At 35.7% G+C, this 12,112-nt stretch overlaps 1 protein-coding gene and 1 pseudogene across 1 annotated transcript; one reads left to right on the plus strand and one right to left on the minus strand.

Annotated features, from left to right (window-relative positions):
- Nucleotides 1-3,269: 3,269 nt before the first annotated feature.
- Nucleotides 3,270-4,508, plus strand: LOC120090083 (transcription initiation factor TFIID subunit 8-like; annotated as a pseudogene).
- A 383-nt stretch (nucleotides 4,509-4,891) lies between these two features.
- On the minus strand, nucleotides 4,892-6,887 carry LOC120090085 (membrane magnesium transporter-like protein). Its single transcript, XM_039047573.2, has 4 exons — nucleotides 6,588-6,887; nucleotides 6,431-6,483; nucleotides 6,221-6,321; nucleotides 4,892-5,233 (listed from the first exon to the last, which is right to left on the minus strand). Exons 1-4 carry the CDS (start codon nucleotides 6,658-6,660, stop codon nucleotides 5,140-5,142), a joined length of 321 nt encoding a protein of 106 aa, XP_038903501.1. The 5' UTR covers nucleotides 6,661-6,887; the 3' UTR covers nucleotides 4,892-5,139.
- Nucleotides 6,888-12,112: the final 5,225 nt, after the last annotated feature.

The following is a 12,112-nucleotide window of genomic DNA, read 5'->3' on the forward strand; positions in this document are numbered from 1 at the left end:
AATCTCAGAAAACCATATCAGTGCACCAGTTTCATATTTCTCATATAAAACACCCACCAAACCAAAATCAAATCGAATTGAATGCTTATTTGATGCTCTAATATCAATTGTAGGATTGTATCAACAACAGTAGAAGTACAAGGATCATCTAAGCACTCAAATTCACTAATTTTGACAAAATATAAAGCATGTTTTTGCAGAAACAGTGAGTTTCAAGACATACCTCTTGTAAAACTCTTCAAAGCTCTATCTCCAGCTGCTATCTTCTCCATATCTTGTTGTAGACCACCTCAAGATCTTCCTCACTATTCGCTTGGTGCTTTAGATTAAGTTATGGGACTTAAAACAAGTTTGAATCAAGGGATGAAAGAGAAAAGCTCACTGCAGCAACCTTGTTGAAGAATCCTTTCTTCAACCTGAATTTTCTCTAAAATTCTTTATAGATTACATGCCCGATTTTCACTCCAATCTCTTCATTATATTGCAGATCAATATGCAAAGAGAAGAGTTGCATGAGTTACAGCTCATGCTTGGAGAAGACAAGGCAAAGACATTGCTTCATGTGTGAGCTACTTAGGTGATGGATAATGGAAAAATCCTTTTTTCCATTTTGTGTATTTTGTTTTCTTTTCCTTTTTCAGTTTTATCTCAAAAAATCAAAATTTTATTTTATTAAATCTATTTTTATTTTAAAATGAAAAAAATTAATTAATTTCATAAATTAATTATTAAATAAAATATAATTAATTTAATATCAAATATTAAATTAATTTTAACACATATCCATCTTTATATATTTAAATCATAATTAAATATATATAAATTCTCCTATTCCGTTTAATTCTCAAATTAAACATATAATTATATCTCATATAATTACTAATTCCCTTAATTCTAATTTGAACGTTTCAAACTAACTTATCACATTATTCTAGAGCTAGTAGGGGGACCTCGCGGACCTACAGATCATGGGCTCCAACGATCCGAGATTAATTGACTAAACTCATTAGACCAAATTAATCCCCATTCATTAAAGCCCATAGTTGCACTCCCCTTACTGTAGATATATTATGTCCACATGATTTAACCATAATCAGCAAGTCGACCCTCCATAAGTTGTTCGTAATAACGGCTGGGTCAAATATTTATTTTACCCCCGAGATTACGTCTTCTTCCTCAAGTCCCTACTGATCCTCTAATGAACAACTGGTTTGTGATCCAATCACTAAACCAAACTTTCTCAGCCCAGTGAGAGGGTGAGGCCCTTGTTCAAGACCAGTACTTGAGAGAACAACCTTTCTCCTATCCCTAAATCGGGCAAGTGTGAACTCCATCTTGCACCCTATGTCTCCAACTATCTATCCGGTCTTACCCCTGAAATGGGAGTCTTATTGAGCCGGAGCTTTTGAGCCAACCCTAAATTATGAAAATTTAAGGGCAATCCCGAATAAACAGGAGTTCATAGTTAGCTCAGGATTAAGATCGAGTACCTAGGTCATCTAGGTGAAATAGTCAGTCTTAAACAGTAAATAACGTTATAAAGTAAGAGTGACTTATTTCTTTCATTGTATAGGACGCCCCCACTCCTCATGTCATAACATGTACGAATTAGGATCACATCGTATATAGCAATTTACAACTCTTTGTAACAACTACAAAGTAGGCCACATCCAATGGTGTTACTAGAATAAGGTACCCAACCTCATTCATATACCATAGATCATTTTGACTATTTACTCGAACCCGATCCACTCTTATATTTCCACATAAAGTTCAATTATTCATACAATAGTCATGAGTCTTAGTTTATTGGATTCAGACTTTAATACAATTTATGAAATCAATAACAAGTATATTGATTATAGAAAATATTTATTATTTTACAAACTGCGAGTTTTTAGGACATAAAACCCAACAGATCTACCCATCTTCTTCCTCCCATTCCTCCACAGACTCACGCTGCTCTCTGTGAAAAATGACAATGAATTTTTTCTCTCATAAAAATTTCTCCTACCTTTCCCAAAATTAATCCCTAAAAGCTCACTCCTCTTTAGCAGCTCTCAACCTTAAGCATAACAAGGAAGCCCTCGTGGTGGTGTCCAAAAGATTTTTTTTTTTTTTTTTTTTTCTGCATTTTCATGTTGGTGAGCCCGGAGAAGGTGACCGTCCATTAGATTGGGAGAGGAAACGTGAAGAACAATTTTTTTCAAAGGTGAGTATTAATTTTCTTCTTTTCCATCTCCTTTTAGCATGCCGATTTTGGAGAATATTTATCTTGTGAATTTTAGTTTCATGTGATTCTCTATATTTTTTTGTTCTGGTTTCAAATTGAAAATTGAATCATATGGGGTTCATACGCTTCCGCACAAGATTCAATCTGTGCAATTTTCAACCATAGTTATTGAAAGTTCAAAAGGTAGCTGACTTTCTCTAATAAAGTTGTTGTCCTACTTCACTATGCATCAATTCAAATCGTCAGATATTGATGTTTAAGTTTGTTCTCCTATCTTTGCTCAAAAACAGTTTCTTTTGAAACTCATACTTTGTGTTTTGTTTTGCTATACAAGTCATTCGTAGGGGATCGTTGAGAATGACTTGAGTCAAGGCGCATGGCAAAAGTAAAAAGGGAAAGGATTAAAACGTTTTACATTAAATTGTATCATAATGATTGGATCTAAAATGGTTTTTTCCTTTCTTTTGTCTATTGGAATGTCGTAGCCGTTATCTTCATCTTCTTCACAAATAGTGGATGTGGATCTATTTTTTTCCTCCTATTTTTCTATGTTGTTCTGAGCATACTCTTCCAATGATTCTAATAGTTTCTTTGGCACGTGTACACTTGAGTTTGGAGTTATGTTAACCTTGAAGGGCAACCGACATACACGATTTAACACTATAGTTGCACTGAATTTTCTTTCAAGACAGTAGATCTTTCATGGTACAACAAACAATCGACATTTAGTTCCTACAATTGGATCTCTCGCATATTCCTAGTTTTCTCCTCTCATAGTTCGTAAAGTTGTTACCATCGGTTTTAGAGCTTCCTTTTTAGCTTTTCTTGTTTATCTTCCCTGATTCTTTAGATTTTTTTGGCTATGGTTCCTGATTTTGATTTTAATTTCATTTCTAGTATTTTTTTTTTGTCCTTAATTCAACCCACTATTACACTTGGGGAATCCAAGAAAAATTCAACCATATTTTGGACAAGCAACTGGATTTTGATCGATTTGAGTGAGGCAAAATTCGAAGAAGATTGAAATGTAGGGCCAATGAAGGATGGGGATGGGAATATCATGAAGTTGAAAGAACAACAAAGTTCTGATTCAAGGAAATACAGAGGTAGAGAGTTTGTTTGGGGGTGTATACAATTGTTGTGGCATTGATGTGTAATAGCTCAAGGTTTCAGAGCATTAAGGAGTTTGCTCTAAACGCACTGACATTGCCATCAAGTACCTTTGCTATTTGGGAAAGATTGCAACATTCTATGCCGATGTAGATTGTATAATTATTATTAAATGCAACGTGTTTGATCTAATTAGAGGGTTTGAAGAGTTGAAATCATCACAAGAATTTCAGGGGGTTTGGGAACTAGATCATTGTCTTATCAAATTTAAAGTCGGTGAAGAACATTGTTCACTATGTGAATTCAGTGTAAAAAATCTTGTTCATTCACTACCATGTTTCCCTGTGATAAAAAACAGGAAGTCAATTTGAAGCTTTGTTCAGATTGGTGAAACCCCACCTATGCACCAAACCTAGCAAATATATTCCCAATTGGTTGCTAGCCTTCGCTAATGCTTATACCTACAGTCATTTAGCTTTATGGAAGAGGAAGTCGAGAGAGTCGTGTACTGAGAAGATAAAGCTTGCGAGGAAATGGAGGAAGGCGAATAAATCTTTGTTGGGTTTGTAACAGATTGGTCTCTTGTGATTTAGAAAGAAGTGGCAATAGCGAGATTGAATTTTCAAGAGGGGAAAGTAATTCATAATTGGGACATTGTTTGCGTAGATGAAAGATGAAATTAGATTGCCTTCTGAAAATACAATTGGCACCAATGGAATAAGCCATTTGTGTGTGCCAGAGGTGTTCAATCATGCGTGATTAAAGGTGGTGACTTTCCTAATATTCAAGACATGGTAAAGATTCTTCCTTGTGCGAGGCCTCTTGTTTATTAAGTTAGAAGCTCGCAAAATAATTTTTTTGAATTTGAATGCTCAAATGGCAGGAAGTAGAGAATCTCTGTTTGTTCCAAATCAGACGAGACGATGAAAGAGATCAAAACCACAATAACGAAAGAGATGAAAAGAAGAGGAGAGTTAAATACATTCTTAGACATTTTATGGACAAACCAGAAGATCTTAACCAATCATAATCCAACAGCCTTGTCGTATTTACTGTCATTGCCGTTGCTTGCTTAAATGTGTTAAAGCCCCTTCTGAAGTTCACATACTCCGTTCAATATTGCAATAGCAGATGTACGGTGTCTCTGTGATCTAAACTTATAATTTCTCTCCTTTTCTTGTTTCATTCATTCTCTTTCACATTTGATCATTCTAAACCGGCTCTGATACAGCATTTCTTAGAAACTTCAACCTCTTAGCGAATCATTTGTAGGAGTTGGTGAGACAAACTGTTGGAAGGCATATAACAAATGAAGCCCATGAAAGCCAATGGGGATGGCCTTTATTCTGTGCTAGCAAATATAAAAAAGACTCAAGTTTGCATCAGAATACAAAATTCATTTTATAACAAGAACCATGTCATTTCCAACCATCCAAAAGAGGCTTAATTCGATAACAATGGATCATACTCGGAAGATAAATTAGCTACCATATTGAAACCATTTACCATTGGCAGACAGAAGAATAGATTAATCACGTTTAACCAGACTGCAGAAAACGCATACTAATCTTTTATATCGATTCAAAAGAGGCCTAATTCAATAACAATGGAAAAAGCTTGTTTTAAGGCAGAGACTACAAAATAAACATAGGAAGAACCTCACAGTATCCAAAATAGTAAACAAGTGAGAAACATTAGATTAATGGAACCCAGCAATATCTCGTTTAAGCTCACAAACGTCCATTTCGGCTTCCAGCTTGGATTCCCCAGTGCCTGCTTTAGTCATAACTGAGATCTCAATGTTTTAGCTTCAAATCTGTTTGCTTGGGAAATAATCTGCCGCGGTGGTTGAAGATCATAAAATCTTGATTGGCAGGAAGAGAAACTATCCTGCAATGGAGAAAAACATTTATCTACATGAAAATTAATTTAACATGCTTACCGAAACAACATAGTAATGACACTGAAATTAGTAGTAACAACTCCATATTCTTGGAATATTCTGTACAACAAAATTTGAGTTGAAGTGATGGAATCTATTCCATCCATGGAAATATAGGGAACAACCCAAAATGATAAATTTTCTAAAACTTCTAATGGATTGATATCTATCTCTCTTAGAATATTTAAGATCAGCTTTGTAGAATCTTCTAAGAAACAACCCTAACTACTAGATGCTACGAAATCATATGCCCTTGCACTTTTTATTTGAACTTTAAAGCACAAGACACATCAGTAGATTGCCAGACACCCGGTAGAGGGGGAGTAACAGAGGTCATCTCTAATTTAAGGTTTTGTCATTCGCTGAAAATTAGTCTCTTTTTTTAAAAAAATTATCGACCACGTGTAAAAGCATTGTCACAACAAGGAAAATGCTGCTAATTCCCCAACAAAATTCTTATAGAGTTAAAATACAAGTGCAGGTGCTCGTGAATTTGCTCTGTTGCACCGAAGAGTCGACAACTTTTGTTATTTGTAGGACATGTTTGTTTGAGTTGATGGGAAGTAAACTCAACTTCTCTTTGATTAAAAATTCTCAAATCAAATGTATGACAGAATCCACAAATTGATTTCCTAAAAGAATGTTTAACACATCATAAATCCAGACAACTGGGCTGATCTTTTGGATTTTTTAAATTTTGTGATAACCTTTAGCATAGTTCTGCTACCAGAGCTAACTTTTCTGGATTGGCAGTTTACAACCCTGAACACCAAAGCCTTATCATTAACCATGCAAATGAGATCAAATATATTAAAGTATCACCGTTTTGTGGAGATGGGCAATATCATATTGATGGGGGAAAACTGGTGCAATTTCATTCTGAAAAAACATTTGGCAAAATCACATTTCATGAACAGTCTGAGAGGAAAATGTACCTATTCTCCTCGGCTTCTGGATTGATCGAGTGAAACTTCCCTGGCACGGTGAGTGCAGCCCACATGGACAACACTAACCCTAGAATCAATTCGATTGCCACCTAGGGGAAAAGAAAAACTTCCTTCATTCAAGAACACCTCAAATCGAGTGAGATATGTAGAACCAGCTGAAAGCCAAGATTATAGAAAGAAAAAAGAGCGATGAAATACATGAAACGGAGGGCCTGAAAACTCTTCCTGCATGATCTTCAATAAGCTCCTATCTGCAGTCAAAACAAGATCAATCGAGAACTGCAGGGTTTACCAACAACAGCAAGCAAGTAATGCTAGAATTAGAGAGTATGATGATGGGTTTTTTAGGGCATACATTGGATGGTGGAATAAGCAGCATGAGCCAGAATTAGAACTCCGAAGACACCGACCACGAAGCCTACTCCCATCTCGACTGACGGATCTCAATCACCGGACGGCGGAAGCTACAGAGTTGATGTTGATGACGACGGAGGTGAAGAAACTTCCAATTTCAACGTGAAGTGAAGCAGTGAAGATGGATCTTCTCCTTGCTTACCTCGACAATCCCCGATTTTTGGCTTGATCTATGGAATTCCAATCACCTGCCCTGCTTCTGTGATATTAACGGGATATAAAAATGTCAATTTATTAGTTTATTCTCTACCAGTTCAGTTTTATACCTAATAAGTGCCTATTCAAAATTTTTAAAAATATGTCAAATTCAAATTTATCTTTTTTAAAAAATAAAAAAAATTGGAGATCGGAGATTTGAACCACCTACCTCTAAATTATGCAGATCTCAATTGAGCTAAAAGTTATCTTTTTATTAAGAAAAAAATTTATACTACTCATTTACTCTTGTTTACAATGAAAATTTATTTTTATAGATATTATTGGATTTCACATTAATATCAATGTTCCACTTGATTTTTAAAAGTATGTTAATATGACACACCGTAAATAAAAAAAAATTCCACATTTGAAATTTTCTCCTTAATTAATAATATAGGCTCATATGGGCAACAACTTAACATAGTTTAATATGTAATGATTTCTTCAATATGTTTATATTTTGTATAATACACAGGAAAGAAACTGTTATATGTTAAACTATATCAAATTGTTGCAAGGTTTATCTTTGATTTTAAGTTTTTAATGGGTAGGGAAATTTTCAAAAATAGAAAAATAAGGAAAACTATTTACACAAAATACTAAAATTTAATCATCTTCCCCCTTCTCTGTTTTCCCTTTCCCCGTCTTCTTCTTTTTCATCTTTTTCTTTGGTCTCTCTCTAACCCACACATTCTAACGTCCAATGGCCACTGCAATCATGCCTAACAATTGATCCACTACCGTTTAGGTCTACGTTGCAGATCTGGTTGTATGTCACCGCCAACAAGCCGATTTTTCTCTGTCTATCTGAGTCACTCTCTCTCTCTTCCTCTAACTCTTAGATCCGTGCAGCCCAGTCCTCATCGCCGATGTCTTGTCACCGTCAGTGCTAGAGTTCATCAGATTTTTTGCCATTAGGGGTGAAATTTTGGGCATTTTAGGTTAATTTTGTTTGGTTCTTGAACACCTATTAAGTTTTGGTGTTAAAACTGATTTACCCATGAATTTGGATGCTAGATTTGAGTTTTGTTGCTTTTAGATAATTTGATAGACATTGTTATCAATGTTTATCATAGCTAGACGCTGATAGAAGTCTATCAACGTCTATTCGTAATAGAAAATGATTCAAGTCTATTACTGATAGACGTTGATAGAAGTCTATTAGTGTCTATTAGTGATAGAAACTTATATAAGTCTATCATTGATAAAGGATAATGATATGTTGGGTTTTATGTTCTAAAACTCGCAGATAGTAAATATTGTTAATTGCTCGTCATCAATAAAGTGTTATAGATGTTAAATCAATAAATGTTATTGTTTGTATCGTTGATTATTTTGTCTTAATAACCCTAAATCCAATAAACTAACATCCAAGGCTGTCTTATGAGTCTTAAACTATATGTGGGAACATACAGGGATCATTGTTCAAGATACAGCCTAAAGGTCTATAGTATAGACATACGTAATGATCCAACGCGTTCGTATAGGTGACATGCGAGTAGGGATATCCTATGCAATGAGTTTGCATAAGACTGGATCGTGAAATAGTAACCACTAGATGTAACACTGTTGACTAGTTTGATTCCTATTTCAATAGGATGACCTAGGTGACTTAGTCTCAATCTTGAGTATATTATGAACTCCTTTTCACGAGAGATTTCCCTTTGATTTACATGGGTGAGGGTGGCCAGATCGTCGATCCCATATGCCTACTATTTTGTGGACAAAACTGAGTAGGGGGTTGGGAACATAATAATATAAGATGGAATTCACTCCTTCCCTCCTTGAGGGTAAGTAAATGAGTGTTCCCTTAAGTGGTGTTTTCGGGACTTGAACAAAGGGCCCTACCCTCTTATTGGCTACAGAGAAGTTTCTGAGTTTCTGTTTATTAGTTGGATCATAAACGAATTGTTCATTAGAGAAGCACTGATACTTAAGGAGTCAGAGGTAACCCAATGGTAAAACGATAATTTGACCCTGGAGTTACGAACACTCGTGAAGGATTAACTTGTTAGTATTGGTCAATATCCATGGGCATAGAAATATATCTATAGTGAGAAGAGTACAGTTGTGGGTCTTTAGTGAACTATACCCACAGTTAATGAATATTGATTAACTTGGTTAATGAGCTTAACCAATTAATCTCATATCATTAGAACTTTTGATCTACAGGTCCACCAGGTCCCCTCATTAGCTCATTAAAGGATACTTAAGAGGGATAATTTGAATTGTTCAAATTAATTTGAGGAAACTATATATTAATGTGATTAATTAATTATGGATATGATCTATAATAAAATTGGAAAGTAATATTTGAATAAGATACAAATTAATTAACTCAAGTGAATTAAATTCACAAAGAATTAATTAATAGAGGTTTTGTACATATACATGGGATGTATATGATAATTAAATGTATATATTAAATTGAGTTTAACGTATAAGTAGTTGTGTTATTTAATTAGGCTAATTAAATAAGTTTTATTTAATTGGGCTAATTAAATAAGTTTTATTTAATTGGGCTAATTAAATAAGTTTTATTTAATTGGGCTAATTAATTAAGTAAGCGTTATTTAATTAAACGAGCTAATTAATTAAATAAATGTTATTTAAATAATTATAGAAAATGAAAAAAAAATTAGGGAAAGGGCTTGACCATTCTCTATATAAAGACCTCCCCATGGCCTTTTGCAAACACACATTCTGATTGCAGAGAGACTCTGGCAATATATAACATCATTATGTTATTGTGCATAATTTACTCTAAGTCAAATCCTCTCTACTCTCCAAACTTTTTTCTCCCCTCCCTCTCCCAATAGTTGGATACCACTTATCGCTCTTTTAAAATCCCAGAGAATAATGAGGTAACCCTTGTGATAGTGTTCGAGATTTCAAGGAGTTTTTCGTGATCAAGACCGTTTGGAGATTCGTTCGTTGGAACCTTAGAGAGGATTGTTCGTGGCACTTGGGGAATCTATAAAGGTAAGAATCGTTCTAATCCTTTCCTCTATAGTATGCTAGTCCACATGTTTATCTATTCTATCTAATACAATGATTTTGTTTATTATAAATTGAATTGTGGGATGCAAGGCGATCTCACATGAGAATGCTTTCGCTGTAGGATTCAATCCCTTTAATTGGTATTAAAGACAATTCCTTGCATCTTCGTGAAGGAACCCTAAGGTCCACATCGAAAGCGGGGATCGGACCCAAATTTTATTTTTACAAAATCAAAATTCACAGTACAAAAAATATGCATAAAAAAAATACATCATGCAATTTAAAAGAAGAGGAAGAAGGGTTAGAAAAATGCTTACCCTTGAAGCCAAAAACTTCTTCACGAAATTCCTCCTCTCCATCGTGTCGATCACTGAGTAAGCGATCAAAGGTTGATCGCATCGTATCGAAGATTGGTTACGCGATCACTGAGTATCGAGTCATATAGACGATGTGATGCTCGTGTATCGCTTAATGCACGCACACACTGGTCGGTCGTTTAGGACAACAAACTTCATCGCTTAGTAACTGACTAAACAATCGCTTAGTAAAGCAAGGTAAATCGTTTACCTGACGCCGCGTTAAGTGATCATATAGACGATAGTTTTGGTCAGCAAGCTTCATCGGTTAGTAACTGACTAAATGGTTGCTTAGTAACGCAAGGTAAATCGTTTACCTGACGCCGCGTTAAGTGATCGCATAGACGATCGTTTTAGTCAGCAAGCTTCTTCGCTTAGTAACTGACTAAACGATCGCTTAGTAACGTAAGGAAAATCATTTGACGCGTTATTTTATGAGGTGAAATTATGGATGAAATGCGGTGATGAAAAATGCGTTGAGCAATCAAGCTTTCTCAGTGGAATCCAAGTATAAACCCCATTGAGTTTCCTGGTAAGTCTAGGGTCGAACTCAGGGACTTGGAAAAATAATATGCGGTGATAATTTTTCACGAAAACCTTGCAGTAACTGGTAACTCAAATAGTTGTTTGGTGTTGTTGGTTGCGGTAATGAAATAAATAAATGCGGTGGATTTGAAAAAAGTTTGATTATGCAATAGATGCACTGAGTATACGGATGAACGGGTTGAGTAGGTCTTTAACTAGCGTTACCTGGGAATGCGTCAGACTATGCGATCATGCTACACTCATGCACAACAAGTCATTTTCTAATGCAAATGCGGTGCTCCTAAGTCTAGGACGCATGTGTTGAATGCAAAAGTGTCCATAGAGCTTATTCCCAAGTCTCTACTCTTTTCCTATGCGATGATGTAAGATTCACACAAAGACAAGGTAACCGCACACAATCATATCATATCTCTAGGATGCATGAGATGCGTTAATAGAAAACAGTGTTTATTCCTAAGCTCCCATCTCTGATTCTGCGTTCTAATCTGACTGTTCCGAGCTTAGATTCTAACCTGATTTTTCCAAGCCTAGATCCTGTCTTTAGACTACCCTCCCGAGTATCTCTAATGGACGAATGAAGCATACATAATATAAGATAATCGTATAGAATGAAGATCCCCAGTTATGCTAGCTAAGTGCTTCTCAACCCATTCAACAGATTTAGCTACTCATGCGTAGTAAACAGAGAGTGAATAGATATAGAGAAGTAAATTCCATTTCTATAAATGAGTTTGAATACAAAATAACAATGAAAGATAAAGGTAGAGAGCCCGGTAGCAATCCCTTGCTGCCCAAGGCTTTTACACTGGCAACTCTATTCGGTTCAAAAGATATTCCTGCTTTCGTAGGAGCTGGCTCTTTCTCTGATCTTGATGCTTCTGACACTCTCCCGAGCTCACCGGAACGATCTATCGGCACAATCTCCTTCTCTCGCTTCCGCCTTAAAATAAAAGAAAATCTAAGAACAAGGATAACTATGAACAAAAACTTGCTGAATAGCTGAACCTCTTTTCTGAAGGATGCCTTCGGTATTTATAGAGCTTTGGGGTGAAAGGCGGCTTCTCTCTTATGATTGCACAGATGGGATGACTTTAATTCTCTGACTGATGCGCCAAATATTTGTCATCGAAAAGCTGAGTGTACTTGTTATCGTTAGGGCTTGTCAACTTAATTCGGATTCGACCGTCATCAGCTTTTTGTCCCATCGTGATTAATTATGCCTTTCACCCAGATGCACACCCTAAGTTGCGCCGGCTCTATGCGGCAATCCTTCTTGAGCAAATATTTGTGAGCACAAATCACAGCAAAGCCTTGCGGTAATGCTGCGCTCGATCGTTGATTTCTTGTGATCGCGCTTTTCGTCTTG

This window comes from Benincasa hispida, chromosome 11 (genome assembly GCF_027475165.1).
Source record: "Benincasa hispida cultivar pf3 chromosome 11, pf3_genome.v1.1, whole genome shotgun sequence".
Lineage (NCBI taxonomy): Eukaryota > Viridiplantae > Streptophyta > Magnoliopsida > Cucurbitales > Cucurbitaceae > Benincasa > Benincasa hispida.